This window comes from Panthera tigris, chromosome E3 (assembly GCF_018350195.1).
Source record: "Panthera tigris isolate Pti1 chromosome E3, P.tigris_Pti1_mat1.1, whole genome shotgun sequence".
Classification (NCBI taxonomy): domain Eukaryota; kingdom Metazoa; phylum Chordata; class Mammalia; order Carnivora; family Felidae; genus Panthera; species Panthera tigris.
In genome coordinates, this window is record NC_056675.1 from 4,240,402 (window position 1) to 4,258,688 (window position 18,287).

The following is an 18,287-nucleotide window of genomic DNA, read 5'->3' on the forward strand; positions in this document are numbered from 1 at the left end:
CAAAAATAGACACTAAAAAAACTTTTTAAAAAAGATAAGGAAACATATTTTTAAAAGTTAAAACGTACACATACACACACACACACGTATATAATATAAACAAAATGGACACGGTCCCCACGGCCCCTGGATAACACCTATGACAGTCACCAGGCACTGCCAGAGCTCAAGCTGCCACTGGGGAGCAGAGAGCGGCTTCAGGCCACGCCGTGTCCCTGCGTCCTGCCTGCCCGGCCACCTCCCTCCCCAGCACACGTGAACTGACCCAGCAGCTTCCTCCGGGGAGCCCCGGGCAGCCTCCGGATCCTCCACCGGGTCTCACGTGTCCGTCCCCGTCACCCCAACGTCAGAACAGCCGTGGGTGACTGGTGCCCCCCACCCCCTGGGGGTGGGGAGGGTCGCAGGGGAAAGGTCAGGGAGGGTCCCTCCCGGAAGGACTGCATGGCCACCCGTCTTTCGAAATCAAGTCCACTTTATTTGAAACTTTTCACATGCCACAAGTTTACATGAAAATACCCATTCAAAATGTCATCTGGACACAAAATTCAGGAGTGGGCATCACCAGACAGATAAGGGGGTCTGTGTGGAAAGGCAGGTGACACATATTTGGTCACTTAGCACCTGGTCACCACATACCGTGAGACCCCCTGCCAGCTCCCCCCACACCCCCTTGGAAACGTGCCAAGCTCAACGGCTCCGGGTCGGCTGCGCGGGAACAGGTGGTGGTCGGCCGGCAGAGGGGCGGCTGGTGCCAGCCCCGGAGACCCCACCTGCGCCACGGTGTCACGTGGCCTCTCACCTCCTCGTACCGTGGCCCCCCACCCACCCGCTCCAGTGAGGAGCAGACATGCCTCCAGTTCACACCGTTAGGACTCCACGGGAAACTATTCCCTCGTCGGGTCCGGCAGCTTCTGGCGCGGACTGAGCCTCCCAGGTGGTGAGTTTGGCTCCCTGACCTCACAGCGACGAGCAGCCCCGGGTCCCCCACGTTCCCCATCTGGCTGGCCCGGAGAGGACCCTGTGACGTCAACGCAACGCCCCACGCTCCCGTGGTTTCTGGAAGAGTTCCAGAAAGCAGACATTCAGGTGACACCGCCCGGCCTGTATCCGAGACCTTAGACATTTACGTGCCCCGTGAGAATTCTGCGCCCCCGACGCGGAGAAGACAGGCGAGCACCGCACGGGCACCGAGCCCCTGCCACGTGATCCCGTCCCCTCCTGCCCAAGCAGGGAAGGAGGTTCAGGGCCAAGGCCACGAGAACTTCGGGCGCCCGTCCTCCTTCCACATCTCCATTGCCTCAGGTTTTCTGGCCGGAACCGCCGAAATCTCCCACCGTTGGCCTCACCGATTTCTCAGGTCATAGTATTTCTTCTTACAAAGTCTTAGCAATTCTCAAACCTCCAAGGAGCAAATAACAAGGGCAAGAGGAAGCAGGAGGCTGCCCGCTGCCCCAGGGCCACTCAGAGGTCGTGAGAGTGGGTCCACAGGGCAGGGTCCCCGTCCTGCAAGGTGGGGAGAGGTCACGGGGTCACTGCCTTCTTGGCACAGACTCCGGGAGGGCCGCTGGCATGATCAGGATGGCACGTGCTGGTTTCAGACCCTCGTGGGCCCATAGACATCCGGGTCCTCCGGCTCCTGCGGCCCTGCTCCCCTGGGCCCGCTCTCCTGGCCAGAACCCGCCACGTTCGTCCTCCCGTCCGATGGCCCACAGCCGGGGGTCCCCGTGCAGAGGTGGTTGAGGGGGCATTGCCCCCAACACCCAGCCTTGCAGAGCCACCCGAGGTGCACGGGGCATCGTCCAGGTCCCATCCTGGGCCACAGTCGCCGGCCCGAGCAGAGCACACCCTCCAGCCTGGTGGACACGTGGGCCCAGACCCGTGAATCGTCGGGTCCTCAGAAGGGTAGCTGCCAGGCAGGGATAAGGTCTGCCCCCCAGTCATTTGACAGAGTGAAGAGTCCCCAGTCCAGCCTCCTTGGGCTCGGAAATGAAAATACTCGCATGTGACAATGAAAAGCCAATGGCAGGGAAGGGAGCCTGCGGGCCTCTGCTCTCCTGGCGCTCCGGATGCCTCCCCCCGCCCCCCCACCCCCGGAGCACCTTCAGACGCTCCGGCCAGGGGCTTTGGTGGCGTGGCAGCAAAGTCAGGGCCCGGGGAGCAGCACAGCCGGGAGAGGAGCGAGAGGAGTGAGCCGCCGGGTCCAGGGGCGAGCTGGGCCCAGGAGGGAGGAGCGGCCGTGGGAGGGCAAGGGGGCTTCTGTTTCAACAGGGATAAATGCCCCGGTCTCTCCTCCCTCACTGTCATTCCCACCTTGTCCCCGGGCCTCTTTCTCTCTCTCTCACACCCACACACACTCACGCGCACACGTGCACACACGCACACTCGGTCACATGCAGAGGCGAGCACACGGAAGACGACACTCACGTGTGTGCGCACAGACGGACACGTGTGCACATGCACACGCAGCCACCGGTGCTGACCAGGCCCCTCTCAGCAGGCAGCATATGGTCCGCACTTAACAGCCCAGTTCTGCCAAGTGGGGACCATTAGGGTGGGTTCTTTTCCCAGCATAAAATGCTGCAGAATATAAATTGCAATTAACGCTGCTGCCAAAATGGCACTTAGCGCGAACAAGCACATTATTAACATCTGGCGGATCCTGTCTCGGGTGTCGAAGCGGCGGAAATTCTCGCCCTAAGTAGAAGAACGGCTACGGGGGACACGAACAATACGAGGTCTACCGCTTGGGGGCCGTTTTCCACGGCAGCTCTTGCCCCGGCCTCCGCTGAACGGCCCCTCCCAGCCTGTCGGTGGGCGTAGGCGATGCCGCCGGTGGAAACTGCTTGCTCAGGAGAACGGCCGTCCAGGCCAGCGCGTGAACACACGATCGCAGCCTCTGGACAAAGCGCGTTCTCCAGCCTGAGCCCAGGTTGCTCTGAAGGAGACCAGGGCACCCAGGGCCACCCAGGGCCCTGGGCCACCTCCCTCCCGGGTCACACCTCCCTAGCGGTCAGGCCTCGACCAGACACACTCCTGCACTGAGCACGAGAAGTCACTGCCTGCACTGACCACGCTTGCCTGCGGGTCTCTGGGCACCGCCTGAAAGAAATGTCCCCAAACTGGGGAGGGGAGGTGCTCCCACCAACTCTCAGACCCTCATCTACGGCCACGTGGCCCCCTAGGGACCTCAGCCCTGTCTCTCCGGGGCCCAGGGCAGTCTGTGCCTCAGCCTGCAAGGCCAGGCATGGCTCTCAGACTGCATCGGGACCTCCAAGGTGAAGGCTGCAGGGCATTCATCTGCGGACAGCCTGCAGACCAGTCCCTCTGGCCAGGCTGCAGAGAACTGCCAGCTGCAGCCTGGGGCAAGGAAAGGGCGTGCAAACCACCCCCCTCCAGCCATGCAGACCCCATCCACTCAGACAGGGGAGGGGAGAGCAACCGAAGTTGCTGGGATGGGCAGAGGCTGTGGACAGACCGTTTCTCCCAGGGCCCTGACCCCAGGCCTGCTTGATTCCTGCAGCTGCTGTCTGCCCCCCCACAGCCCCTCAGCCCGGCGGGGTCGGGGGCTGCTGAACCGTTTGCCCCTCACGAATCCAGGGAAGGAAAAGGCGAATGAAAAGCCCTGGGACCTGGTCTTCTAGTAGATTGACTGTAGGACACACTACACAGAACGGGAGAGTGGGGGAGACCGTCACCACAGAAACCAAGCGGGAAGATGGCCGGGCTGGGGGCCGGAAAGCAGATGCCAGCCAGGATGGGCCCCGGCAGCATGAGCAGGGCCCGGTGGGTTCTGTGGCCCTGGCCCAGAGCACAAGGCCGCCTCCACACACTGGCCTGCCCCTGGCTGGCTGGAAGGTGCCCGGCATCCCCCCCAAGTCTCCAGGAGCATCTCCAAGGGCAGTGGGGCCGGACTCTCTGGGTAGAAGGAAACCAGCCGTAGCCCGTCAGAAGCTCCCGGATGAGGGGCTGACGGCTCCGGGGGAGTCTTGCAGTCGAGAAGGCAGAGGCAGTGGGCTCCACACAAGGAGCGAGGCCCTGGACGCTGGGCAGTCGCTCCCCACTTTTGGAATAGCTGCACTGAATTTTTTAAAGTGCTAAATAAAGCTATATGAAATGGGGTAATTTGATCCCTCCTCTGGCCTTAAATGTCCTTCCTAACTTTTAATATTTCAGGTTGCTTTAATGAAGTCAGGTGTATCTGTACTTTCCCAGAAACACGGGGCTTCAAGGGGGCTGCAGGTTTTAAAGCCGAACGTCATGACGGCCGTACGGCGGGCCAGACCCCAGGCCGTACCCCACAATCCCAGCCCCGGGGGGCCCTGCCCAGCCAGCGGCCCTGAACTTGGCTGACACTGTCTGCCTGGAAACATACTGGGGACATTACTGGGTTAAAACGTGTCTTACTGGGAAAAAGCAGCCCAAACGTGCAGCCACAAAACCTGTGAGCTCCCAGCTGGCCTGAGGGAAGGAGAGCGCGGTTACGGGCAGCGTCGTCGTGTCACGGGGTAAGCCGAGTCACCCTCACAGGCCCCCGCGCCGTCACCGCAGCACTGGGCCCCCGCCGCCCCTCCACAGAGCCTGACGGCAGGTGGCCAGGAACACACGCACAGACGGACACTCTGGAGGGCTGAAGTAGCAGTGGGGGCAGCCCTGGGGGCCTCATCAGGGCCCCCAGGAGCCGGCGCCCCGTGATGGACGCGGGTCTCAGGTCAACACCCACGTGGGGCCCTGCAGGTCGCCCCGACAGCCGGTTCTTCCTTCTCATCCTCCTCACGGATCCGAACCCACGGTTCAGTGAGGGCCAAGAGAAAGCGAGAGGAAGCCCCGGGGGGGGGCCTGGGGGTGGTGGGTGCACAGGACGGCTGGGCGGAGGGGGCTTTCTTCGTCTTGTGACCCAACAGGCCCTGGCGTCCGGCAGGGGCAGGCGGTGGGCAGGAGCGGCGAGGCCACGTGCCCACTCGGGGCAGTCCCGCTTCCTGGCCCAGGAGACGGACAGAGGCGACAGCGGCAGGCGAGAGGCTTGGCTGACGGAAGCCGCTCCGGCCAGTGCGAGCTGAACCTGTCACCACCACAAGTTCGGTGGCTCCTCGGCCACTCTGCTTTTAAATAAGGTGATCTCATCCAGGTGCACCATGGGGACGTCCCGGATGACATTGGTCAGGCCCTCGTGGAGCAGAGGGAAGATGACGACATTCAGCGCGGGCCGCTCAGCCTGGAAACTGAACCAGAGGCAAGCCGTTAGCGGGGCCCTGTGGAGGTGGGCGCCGCGGGGGCAAGGCGCAGGGCCGCAGGGGGAAGGCGCAGGGCTGAGCCACCCCACCCACCAGCAGAAATGGGCCTCCGGGAGCAGCGGGGCGGGGGGCAGCCAGAGGGAAAGCCACCGACTTAGGGTGGTGGCATTTCTGTGGGGTTCACAGGAGACACCAGACACCCATTCTCCTGCCAGGGGAGGGACCAGGAGAGCGGCCTGTCGGAACAGGCCATCGCATTCCTACACAGTGGGGGCTCCTGGGAGCTGCAGAAGCCACGCCTGGCCAGGACAACACCCGCAGGGGGTGGAGAAAGAAATGGCAGCCAAACCTGCCTGCCCACAGGCCACCCTGTGGGCACAGAACCCCCCAAGTCAGATGAGGCGGCCCTCTGCCAGGCCCTGCTGCTGGGAGCCACAAGCCCTCACCTGAAGTCATGACTAAGGGGGGGTCAGATTTCCTCCCCCCCTTCCCCACCCCACAGAGGGGGCAGTCTGCCCTGCCCACAGCACACAGGAAGCGTCCAACTGCTACGGAAAGTCTCGGGTCACCCTCCCCGGGACCCCGCGTGGACAGCCAGCGGGGTGACCAGCCCCCATCACCCTGGCCGTGGGGCCCCTCCCTCCCTGCTTAGAGCAAAGTCCCTGTTTGTACCCGCCCACTCCGCACAGTGGCCAAGAGACAAAACACAAGTGTGGCTGCAGGAGCCCCAGAAAGGCAACATGCTGGTCCCTACGGAGTGAGACAAAAGACCTCCAGACCCCAGAGCGACTCTGGTTCTGGAAGAAAGGCCCGTCCCACGGGTCTCAAGGGGCAAGAGATGCAAAGGTGCCCACAGGACAGGGAACCTGGGCATCTGGCAAAACAAAGGCAACTCCCCTACAGCCCCGGGACTGCTGAAAGGGACCAGGAAACCGCGGCCCCAGCCCTCCCTGTGGTCCCCAGTGGACACAGTGATGGATTTACGACACATGGAAAGTAAATGCCAGAAAGGTACTCATAAAGCTGGATGCTTTGGCAATAAAGATGCCAAGAAAATGCCTCCCAGTTCCGCATTCAGTGGCCTACTCGCGGGCAACGGTGTCTGTGACCGTGAACCTCAAGGCAAGTCCTTGCCTGCAAACCCGCCGTGCAACTGACTTGAAACAAAATATCCTCGGATGTGGGATGTGCCTGCAAAGACTCCCCTGCCCGCCAGCCTGCCTTCCCGAGGCAGCGTCACCCCAGGCTCTTCACAAGCTGCTGTCAGGATGCTAACGGGGGATTAATTTCTCACCCAGAGCCAGGACAGGAATGCAGCTGCCTGCCCGGCTTTGCTCCTCGTGCGCAGCCCCGGGGGCGGCTCCGGGTGGCCGCCCAGGTGGCCGGGCCCAGCAGCACTTGGGGCCACACACAGAAGGCCCCCGGGGCCACGGGCAGACGTGCTACCACCACAACTGAACCCCACGTCCTTCCCTCTCTCAGTTCACACGTGGACTTGGACAGAGCTCCGGGAGCACACCCACAGTCGCGGTCTCTGCAAAGCCCCTCCCTGGGCCTCAAGGGGCCCGTGCTCTCTCAGCCACAGCCTCAGGGCCCCTTCGGGGCATCGCCCCCGCTGGTCAGCCCGGCCTGTGACACCGCTGGACATCACACAGCAGGCGGGCCTCGCCCAGAGCGAAGACGTGGTGACAAGTGGGAAGACGGCAATCACTCGCGTCCAAGTGCAGGGCTGGGGCTGCCTTTGCGGGGGGAGGGGGCCCCCACGGGTGAAGGCGAGTCCTTGATAGGGCAGGGGTGGCGGGGGCGGGGGGGGCTTGTGTGATCCGTTCTGCTCCCTGTACCCTGCCACATAACTTACGTACGTGCTACAATGTTCTTTTGCATGATGCAGATATAGTTTGAAATTCAAGTAAACAGATCCAGTGAATTAAAACTTACGGCTACCAGGGTTCAGAAGCCACGCTACGGAGGACAGGTCACCCCTCAGAACCTCTCCCCTGCTCAGGGCCAGTTGCGTTGCTAACCATAAAGGCCCAAGGCCGAGCTTCTGGCCCTGAGTCACGGAGGAGGAGAGCCAGCCCCCGGAGGTCAATGGGCTTGCCCCCAGGTGTCACCCTGAGGTACCCTGAGGAGGTCTCCGGTCGCGGTCCTCAGGCCCGGCTACGCCCCGTGCTGTCCTGGGCGGCAACGCCAGCCCGGGACAGGCATCGGGCAGAGCACAAGGCAGGTGCTCTGGCCTTCCAGGAGCGGCACCAGAGGAAACCTCACCGAGGAACAGAGGGACCCACACGCAGAGGCCTGCTCACCTGTCCTAACGCCAGCACCTGTGAGCTCGGCCGCCGGGCTCCCACCAGGAACAGTGACAAGTGACAGCAGAGGCGGGGAGGGGACCCCACAAGAAGCAGGAGAACCAGGGGTCACCGTGGATGGGGCAGAAAGCCTGCCCTTCCTGGAGGGCCAGAGGACGATGCTTAAGAAAAGGTAAACTATATTTACTCTCCACCATTTAGAATGGCTGGAAGGAAAGAAAAATTCTACCAGAGGCTGTTGCACACACACCAGGAGTATTTAAACGGCGCCTTCAGCCACCCAAAAGTCTCAGGACCCAAAATGCCTTCTCTGCACGCTCTCGAAGCAGAAGAAATGTTTCACTTCTAAACCACTGCTCTGTTTAAAAAGAAAATACGACAGAAGCCGTACAGGAGAGCGCAGAGGCCCGGGCACCGCCTCAGCCGGGCCAGCCGCCCGCCTCGCCACCTCACGTGCGTCTTGCTGTCGTACTGAACGCGCTCGTTGTAGACGCGGCTTAGGGGACACAGCAAAACGTACATGACATGGGTCAGGTTTGCTGTGCTTGTTCCAGTCCTTGACATCTTTATGTTAAACAAGGACACGGCACGGCCACAGCAGCGGGACCGTGTGCACTCCGGCCTGACGGAGACGGGGCACCCAGCACGCCGGTGGGCATCGCCCAGGTGCACACACGCAGGGGCCTTTCCTCTTACTACCGTGTTGATAAACGTCAGCTAACGTGGTACAATTATTTCTGCGTTTTGAATTGTTTCCTCAGAATAAATCCCAGAAACAGGGCTACTGGGTCAAAATGTATGAAGACTTTTACACCTCGAAGGACAAGGCTGTAACGACCTCAGACAGCAGTGAGGGCCACGGTGAGGAGCCCGCGGGCTGACCCACCCACCCTCAGGGGGTCAGGAGAACACTGTTCTGGCACGATCAAGGTGGAGAACAGCTGGGGGCTCCCCGATCAGCTAGGGCACCTTCGTCCTGTGAGCCCACTATGCATCGGCCCGCGGCCCTTTCGGAGAAGCGGACAGAACGGGCCCGGACTCCGTGCTCATCACCAGCACGAGTGGACAACGCGGGGGCTCTGCACGGTGACCACGCTGGAACCGGCTCTGGGCCCGACTCTAGAGTGAGGGAGGGACGCTGGGACCTCACGGCCTGCACGTGCCACGGAGGCGGGAAGGGCTCCTGGAGGGGCAGGCCGGATGCAGCCTGGAGGCGGAACTGGTTCTATCAGCTTCGAAACAGCCACCGCCGGGTGTGCTTCTTCGCAGAGAAACTAGAAGCAACATTGAGACTCACGGCCTCTTCCCCCCAAGACAAAGGTCTTCTAGAAAAGCCGAAGCGGGAAGATAAGTCAGAGGAGCCACCCAGACAGTGATAACAGTCCTCAAGAAGCACGAAGACAGACGGCAAAAGTTAGTGAAACCTGCAACAGGGAGGAGAGAAGGGACTTCTGTCAGAGTCCACAGAACTGAGACGCTGCTCTAGGGAGCAGTACGGGCGCGCTGCCGAGCTCCTGGACGATCCCACAGATGCCCAGCGCCAACCTCGGAGTGGCCCGGGTTCTGCCCGCGGGTCCTCCCCTCATGGCCAGGGAGTACCCCAGGAGAGACCAGACCTTTCCGGTCTCCCGCCCACCAGCCGGTGCAGCCACAGCCCGCTACGGGGTACTGGGCCTCGTCCCGCCACTCGGGTGGCCTGGACAGCGTGGACCACGGGAGATTTTAATCACTGAACCGTCTTCTACACTGATCAGCAGCGTGGGGCTCCAGTCTGGCCCCTGACGTGGCTCTCCACCCCCCGCCGGCCGGCGGCTACAGCGGGTCCCACGGCACCTGGCCCAAGGCCTGCCCGCCCCCAGATCTAGCCCCTTGGGCCTCCCCCACCAACGGAGCCAGAACTCACCAGCCTCCTAGCTGTGAGGCAAAGCCAAGGGCTCCCCCCGGCTGAGCCCGAGAAGCAAAGCCCTGCTGGCCTGGTCCTTTTCCGGGTCACATGCGGATCGGCATTCCAGGTGGGAATGACGAAATCCTCCCAGAAACCTGCCCGGAAACCTTAGTGAGGCAACGCCATTCACGGTGGAGCTCAACCGCCCCTTTACCAGCAATTAAGGCTGCAGAACAGCGCTAATTCTGAATTTTAAAATCCACTTTCAATTCTAACGCTCCCAAGGCTCCCCAGACTTGAACAATTGATCGCTCCATCTGTAAACTTTACTCGTTTCTAAACACGTTTCCAGAACACAAACGCAGACGGAGCCCCGCGGCACAGGGGCGCGGGCGGCCCGGCCCCCAGGGCCCCGGCAACGGCCAGGAAGGAGCTCACGGGCTCAGGGCAGGGTCGGGGAACGTCCCTCCGGCTCGGGCGGCTAGGAACTTGCAGCGAACCGCCTGCCGACCTCACAGGCCCACATTCCTCGCCAGCACAAGACTCTCCAGGACACCTGGGGGAAGGAATTTCCACACAGGCCTCGCAGGCAGAGACGTGACCCCGTCTCGTGGAATGTCCGACCCGAGGCGCAGAGGCTCGGGGGGGGGGGGGGCGGAGGACATCGCCTGCCCCTGCCCGGGGTCGGGGTTCCCGACATTCCTGAAAAAGGAGGCTGCCCCACTCCGGCTCGAGACCCCTCAGGATGACAAACGACAGAGGTCAGTGACAAGTAAACACACGCGGCCTGGGAAGACCAGGGATGGGCGTGGCCCCCAGGGTACTGGCACCTGGAACGCCACCACCTTCTGGAAAGCACCCGGCTGAGTCTCAGAACCAGCACGTCCTCACATCAGACAACTCTAGCAACGGACAGGAGACGCCTGAGGGCACAAGCCTCTTCTGCCCCGCCGTCTTGCTTCCCTGAGTGCCCCTGCCACGGAGACAGAGCACGCAGGGGATCATGGGAGCAGCAGAGGGCCCCTCACTCTCAGGATGACCGGGACAGTCCCCGACCTCACGGAGCCGGGCTGCCCCATCTGCAGAGCAGAAGGTCCGGCCGCCGCCCGTGTAACACTCACCAGGGCGGGCACAGAGTCGGTGAGACGCTATTTTAGACAGGAAACTCAGCTCAGACAGAAGAGTGACTTGAAGTCACAGAGCGAGTAAGTGAAGAGGCCACAGCGTGAGCCCAGCTGATGGGATCTGAGGGCACAAGGTAGGGCTGAGCTCAGCAGGATGCCACACACACTAAAGCAAGCTGCCGTCACTCTGTGTGGGACACCAAGAACACTGGAGGGCTGACACGGCCCTCGCCCACCCCCCGGGGGCCACGAGGCCTCGCAGGAAGCTTCCAGGAAGGGCAGAGTCAAAGAAAACCAGAAAAGCTGACAGCCCCCTGGAAGGAGCCCTCCCACCCGGGACGAGGCCAGGGGACAGCGGACAGCAGAGCTGTGGCTTGGTGTGCGGCTCAGACCTGAAGAGTCAAAGGACAGTCCCGCCACGGAGGAAGGGCCGCGCTGCCCGGCTTCTCACCAGGCTGACCGGGGCCCAGACAGAGGGGCAGCCGGGGGCTACTAACCTGGCAGGGACAGGACTCCGGGTCTCTAGGAGAGACAGCAAACGGAACCGACAGGCAAGGTGTCTGAGGCCAGGAGGGAATTGGGGGCAAACAGCTGACCCTGTGAAGCCGGGGTGTGCCCATGGTGGGAGGAGGGCGGCAGGCGGGAAAGCTTCGTCCCGCTCCCCGGAGGGGCCCCGAGAGCCCCGGGCCCACAGGCGTCGCTGCCCCACGGCACCGTCCGAGCTCTAAACCCAGACCCGACAATGGGAACACCAGAGGACCCAAAGTGGGGGAACGTGCAGAAGAAGCCCCCAAACCCAGAGCGGGGGACGCCACAGAGGTCAGAGAAAGGCCCAAGTGTTTAGCGTTTCAAACTTGAAAGAGCAAAGAACAGAAAATAAGAGAGAACGGATGCCTGTCAGGACGCTGCGCTTGGTGTGGGACACACATCGCCACCGCCGTTATGACTGTGTCCGGTACGGTCACAAACCCGCCTCCCAACTGAGGAAACTGAGGCAGCCTGAGAGGCAGGGCTGGGCTCCAAGCCCAAGTGCCGATGCCACCCCCACAAAGGGCACCACGACGGGACCTGTGAGACACATGGAGATCAGACACATAAACCAGAGGGAAAGTGCCGACCCCGAAGAGAGGAGCCACTCGCCCAGTGACAGGACCGCAGATGTGACAGCAGCCCTGTGGCTGAGTCACGGGGAGAAACCGGGCAGGGAGTGGCAGGGCAGCCCAGGGCCAAGTGCGCCCCCCTGCTGGCTCCACAATTCCCTGAGCCTGAGGCAGGGAAGGAGATAAGACAAAAGAAAGGCAGCAGGAAAGTGACGACAAATCCCAGCCTTTCCCTTTTCCCTGGTGGAACGCAGGCCTGGAGGCCAGAAACCAAGGGCCGGGTCAGGAACCTTCTGGTTACTGTGAGCTACGGCGCCATCTGCCGGCGACATCGCAGAAAAGCAGCTGGGCCCCCGCTCTGGCAGCAAGGCCACAAGGGGCCCCGCGGCCCAGGGTCCCGCGCGACTGGAAAGGCCAGCAGGTCACCCATGTGCGGCCCGACTGCCCGAGCCTCCCTGTGCTGGCCCAGACCCACAGCAGGGGCCGCGCCACAGACAAGCGCAGAGGCCACCGGGACACCCGTGCAGAGGCGGGCCAGCACCTCTCCCGTCGGGCTGCATCTCGGCCCTGCCCCCTGCAGCACGGCCAGAGAAAGGCTTCCGGTAGAACCTGGACGTGGGTGCAGCTCTGGCAAGCACAGAAGATTCTTCAGACCTGTGAGCCTCCCTCAGGGCTTACGGGCTCAGGGTGAAATGCCCACGTGGCTCTGGAGGGCCCACACAGCACCTGGCAAGGCCCTAACCCTTCTCCCCTCTGGACACAACCTCCCATCCTCACCTTGCTGGGGTCCAGGCCGTACTCCTCACCTGACTCTGAGAGCCTCAGTTTCCCCATCTGTACACCGGGACTAATGGCCCGTATCTCACAGGACTTCCGTGAGGCTTGAGTAAGAGGCAACGATACACACCGCTGGCACAGCCCCCAGCATCGAGGCAGGGGCCCGGAGCAGAGGCTCCAAGGAGGTTCGCTGGAGACGCGAGGGCTCCAGGCACCGCAGGCCGGAACGGGCCCTTAATTCCCCCGAGGTGGCACTAGGCACGCGGGGGACCCGGCCATGGCCCGGGCCTGTGCCAAGTGCTGGGACGCGGGGACAGAGAGATGGGTGCGGCCTCCGCCCAGGATGTCCACTTAACCAAGGCCCACCTCAGGTCTGCTCTCGGATGCCGCGCCCCAAGTGTCAGCCGTGCTCGGTGCCCACTGGGGCCATCAGTGAGCCCAGCCCTGTACCCGGCTCGTGGTCCGGGCGCGGAAAACAGAGCACACCGGGCCTCAGACCTCATCAACGGCAGAGGCTGCAAAGAACATAACTGGGAGTGCTACGCCCCCTAAGAAAGAGGCAGGTGGGCGCGGTCCGAGAGGCCAGGGGAGGGAAGCCCTTGACCAGGCCACCAGGAGGCGGGCAGGCTGCAGACAGGAACCTCGAGAAAAGAACCGAGAGTGAGAAAGAGAAGCTGAGAGCGGGGACTGGCCTCTTCATGCCAAGAGCACAGCGGCCCGGAGCACTGTGTTGAGAAGGATTCTGAGGATCAGAATGACCAATTACCTTCCTCGGCCAATGACACCCACATGGGGAGGGAGACGTTCAGACGCTCTCTTGTCACAAGTACGGGCTTCTGAACGGCGTGGTGGCCTCAGATGTTCTCAGTTTCTGAGAAGGCTCCCGCGGGTACACGGAAAGCTGGTCCCCGTCTCTGCGGGAAGCTACCCTTCAGCGGGGAGAGAGGCAGAACCCCACAGGGTTCTCCGAGCCTCGGCTTTCGGCAACGGGCGGGAGCGGACGGGCCAGTCCCAGCTCCTCTGGCAGAACACGTCCAGCGGGGAGGTGCCAGCTCCCCGAAGCCAGAGCCCCCGGGAACGCGGTGACCTACAGCAAGTCGGCGAGGGGGACACAGGACTGGCAACTCTTCCCCGCGGCCGAAAGGGCAGAGCCGGCCCAGCAGCGTCTCCATCGTGCACCAGAGAAAAGCGGCCTTCGCCTGCACGGACAGCAGGTGCGTGGGGAGAGCGCGGGGCGGGGCAGCCGCACGACCTGCCGCGCACCCCACTTCCCAGACAGCTGCGGTCCCTCCCAAAGCCCACAGCGCCTGGGCCGCACAGCCTGCACCCGACTCAGCCCCCCGAATCCCGGGCACACCAACAGCACTGACTCCATCCCACCCGACGAGCATACTCAGGTGTGGACACGCGATGGCGAGCTGCCCTTGCCGACACGGGCTCCAGAGCCGGAAGACTCCTAAGGCGGAAGGTGAAGGGGAGTCAGTGGTACACAGAGTGAGCTACGGCCAGACCAGAGGCCGCGACCCACCCATATAACGGACACAAAACAGAATGAAAAGTAATCGTGTGCAGAGGGGCACCCGGGTGGCTCAGTCGGTGAAGCGTCCGACTTCAGCTCAGGTCACGACCTCACCATTTGTGAGTTCGAGCCCCGCGTCGGGCTCTGTGCTGACGGCTCGGAGCCTGGAGCCTGCCTCGGGTTCTGTGTCTCCCTCTCTCTCTGCCCCTCCCCTGCTTGCAATCTGTCTCTCTTGCAAAAGTAAACACTACAAAAAATTAAGAAATGATAACAATCATGTGCAGATTTATCGACATAAAAACCATCTACAATGTGTTACATTTTTAAAAATCAGATGGGGCACCTGGGTGGCTCAGTCGGTTAAAGCGGCCGACTTCGGCTCAGGTCATGATCTCGCGGTCCGTGAGTTCGAGCCCCGTGTCGGGCTCTGTGCTGACAGCTCAGAGCCTGGAGCCTGTTTCAGATTCTGTGTCTCCCTCTCTCTGACCCTCCCCTGTTCATGCTCTGTCTCTCTCTGTCTCAAAAATAAATAAAAACGTTAAAAAAAAAAAAAATTTTTTTTTTTAAATAAAAATCAGAGTAGGGGCACCAGGCTGGCTCAGTCCATAGAGCCTGCGAATCTTGATCTTGTGGTTGTGAGTTCGAGCCCCACGCTGGGTGTAGAGAACACTTAAAAATAAAATCAGAAAAAAAAAAAAAAAAAATCAGAGTACACACCATATGATAAGTCCACCCCGGGTCGGCCGGCCGCGATGACCTCTGGTTGGTGGAACCATGGGGAGCTCTCACAGAAAAGCACCTTGATGCATGGTCCAAATTTTTAGAGGAGTATTAACATATTATTTCCATAACCAGGGAAAGGAAAACCTCAGCTAGGATTTCTCCTGAGCAGTTCAGCAGAAGACTGCAAAGATGGACGTGAAGTCTGTCCGGCAAGGCCACCGGAAATTCTGGAGACCTCCCGGCTGATGGCTGTGTTCGGCATTTTGTTAACATCGGTGGCCTCCTCCCTGTCAGCTCCCCCCGATCCCCGGGACACAAAAGTGGTGGAGGAAGCGACCCTCTCGGCCGTGCTGACCCCAAGCGTCCACACTCAGCTCTCTTTCAGGGACGCCGCGCACTTCCCCACGAGCGGTCTCTAAATGGCCGCTGCCCAAACAACCTGCTCACTCGGGTCAAGTTCTCTCCAGGAAGCATTCCTCCCGACTTGTTCAAATTCTGGGAGCTTATCTAAGTTCTAGCTCCGCCTCCAGGAATGCCACACTCTTGAGCGGAAGACGGGGGCCCTGGTCTGCAGGGCACTGAAGGCGAGGGGGTGCGCGGCTTCTAAAGACGCCCCAGTGCAGGGCGACGGGGGCAGAGCGCTGCCCCTCGAGGAGCAGGAAGTGTTTGAACTCTACTGCCTTCACTCACGACTGTCCCAGTACCTACTGCTTCAAAGTCTAAATGAAGTGCAAAGACACCAAAAATTTAACAGTTGAGAGATCTTAGCATTGGGGCGCCTGGCTGGCTGAGTCAGTGGAAGGTGCGACTCTTGATCTTAGGGTCATGAGTTTGAGCCCCAAGTTGGGTGTAGAGGTTGCTTAAAAATAAAATTAAGGGGGAGTCTGGGTGGCTCAGTCAGTTAAGCGACTGACTCTTGATTTTGACTCAGGTCACAATCTCACGGTGTGTAAGTTCAAGCCCCGCATCAGGTTCTGTCTGTGCTTGACAGTGTGGAGTCTGCCTGGGATTCTCTCTCTCCCCCCTCTCTCTGCCCCTTGCTGCACTCTCTCTCTCTCTCTCTCTCAAGATAAATAAATTAAAAAAAAAAAAAGAAATAGAAATAGAAAGTCGAATAGAGGTTCCAGGGGAGCTGGGTAAGCGGGTTAGTTTTCACGATCACACGATCACGGGTCACCGTAACAAATTTAATAACAAAGAAAACGTTTGAAATGCTGGGAGAACTACCAAAAATGTGACACAGAGACACGCAGTGAGCAAAAGCTGTCGGATAAATGACACGAACAGACTTGCTTGATGCAGAACTGCCACAAACCTCCCATTTGTAAAACAAAACGAAACACAGGACCGGCGCGCAAAGCACGATAAAGGGAGGTGCGCCTCTACACTTACAAGCGGCCAAGGTGGTAACGTTTATGGTATGTGTATAAAAAAGGCTTCAAGGGGCGCCTGGGGGGCTCAGTGGGTTAAGCGTCCGACTCTTGATTTCGGCCCAGGTCATGGTCTCATGGGTCAGGAGCTGATGACCTTTGCGTCTCCGAGGACTCCAGCACAGAGGGAAAGGTAAGGATTGCTGACTGAGAATTTCTCCTGGCGCTGGCTGCAGAGACGGTGCCCGTCAGCCCGCACGCTGGTTTCCACCTGATAAGCTGTCCTGGGTCAGCCTAAGACGGAGGCGAGTGATCTGATACTGAGCAACTCCGGTCATTAGTCGAGACTTCAATTCCACCCCTCATTCAAACTCCCCAGCACGTGCTGGAAGCTCAGGAATCCCCAAGTCTTCACTCGACAGTCACCGTCCCCACACAGCACAGCACAGCCCAGCCCGGGGGGACCGGGGATCTGCGGAGCACTGCACGGGGAGTGCTCTGGAGTCTGGAGTGGAGCCAGGGAGGCTGTGCAGCGTGGGGCACTCGACCGAAGGGGAACCTAGGAGCAGGGCCTCACTCAACTGCTTGGCCAAGCGTTAGGCTAACCCACGCTCACCACTGCCTGCTGGAGGGGCATCGACGCTCACTCGGCCGAAGGTATCGGGCCACCTGCTTAGTTAACGCAACACCCCGGTGCGATCAGCGTTTCCAGGAGGTCTTTGAGCCTCCGGCACACGCAGGACTCAGGTTGGCAAGTGCAGTCCCCGGGGAGGCTCCCCGTGACCGCCACTCAAAGCCCACGTGGCTCTACTTTGCAGACAAACCAGCCGGCTTTGATACCTGGGTTCTCCAGAAGGGGAACAGGACGGGCGGCAAGTGTGAGAGGAAGCTCCGGGTGTAAGAGAGGCAGCGGAGGCGGCCGTTAAACGCGTGGCAGCAACCTGAAGCGACGACGGACACAGCAGGAACCAGGAGGAGGACCCGATACGGTGGGCCCACGGACTCCGGGCACGGCCCAGCCTCTCACCAGCCAACACACCACCACCCAAAGCCAAGGCCGACAGAGAAGTAAGGCGTCTGCGGAGCTGATCACAGACCAGGAGAGAGCCTGGTGATGAACACGTCAGACGACGCTTGCTGGGAACAGACAAGACACAAGCTTGGACAGCAGGAGGGCCCTCCTCACCCAGGAGACCAGGACAAGCCCAAAACCCAACGATATCAAGGGGTGGGGCACGGATGTAGGGCAGGAACTCTCTCACACTCCGCCAGGGGAAGCAGGGCTTGGGAGAATCACTTTGGAGAGCATTTTGCCATTTTCTTTTTTTTAAAAAAATTTTTTAACGTTTATTCATCTTTCAGAGACAGAGAGTGAGTGGGGGAGGGGCAGAGAGAGAGGGAGACACAGAATCCGAAGCAGGCTCCAGGCTCCGAGCTGTCAGCACAGAGCCCGACGCGGGGCTCGAACTCAAACACGCTGCGAGATCATGACCTGAGCCGAAGTCAGATGCTTGACCGACGGAGCCACCCCGGGTGCCCCGATTTTGGTGTCTGATAGTGTCACATCTGGGAATCTGGTAGCTGCACAGGGACATTCACCGGGATAGAGGAAACACAGGAAAACAGCCCGAACATCCATCAGCAGAACAGAAACACAAGACGTGACAAATCCATTTGAAGGGTTACTGCGCATAGCGCGTGGCAGGAACGAACTAGCACTCATGAACAGCGGCAGATCTCAAATCCGCGGTGGAAAAAACACAGGCTGCACAGCCACGTGCCTGTATCAGACATTTATGGACGTTACAAACACACAGAAACGAAACCCCATGCTTCTCAGGGGATGTACTTGGGGCTGTACTCCTGGGACTTAGAAACCAAACTCACACCGGCAGGTGCAACAAGTCAAGGGAGCTTTGTTTCCATCGATGCACGATTATCTTTTATCTCTGTGTTTTAAGACTCTGAAAGTAAATTCCAAAGGGAATGCAGAAAAGGCCAGACCTAAAACGACAAACACTGCGTGGTTCCACTTGGGTGAGGTCGCCAGAGTGGTCAGACTCCAAGACAGGGAGAGGGTGGGAGCCAGGGGCCGGGAGGTTAGTGTTTCTGGAGACAGGGCCTCCGTTTTCGCAAGATGAAAAGTCCGAGGATGGAGGCTGGTGATCACACAACAACGTGGACCCGCTCGACGCCACCGGACGGGACACTTACAACCAGTTAAAACTGTCATCACTTTTGTTTTGTTT

General features: G+C 60.4%; 1 protein-coding gene across 3 annotated transcripts in view; it reads right to left on the reverse strand.

Moving 5' to 3' along the window:
* FBXL18 (F-box and leucine rich repeat protein 18) overlaps positions 1–18,287 on the reverse strand; it is a 49,225-nt gene that overhangs the window by 5,103 nt on the left and 25,835 nt on the right. For 2 of the 3 annotated variants that reach the window (XM_042971132.1, XM_042971131.1), the window contains exon 5: positions 455–5,219. The exons of the other annotated variant lie outside the window; for it this stretch is intronic. In XM_042971132.1, the coding sequence (XP_042827066.1) occupies positions 5,063–5,219 (157 nt within the window). In that variant the 3' untranslated portion in view covers positions 455–5,062. Of the gene's footprint in view, positions 1–454; positions 5,220–18,287 lie in introns of those variants that run through there. 3 annotated transcript variants of the gene reach the window in all.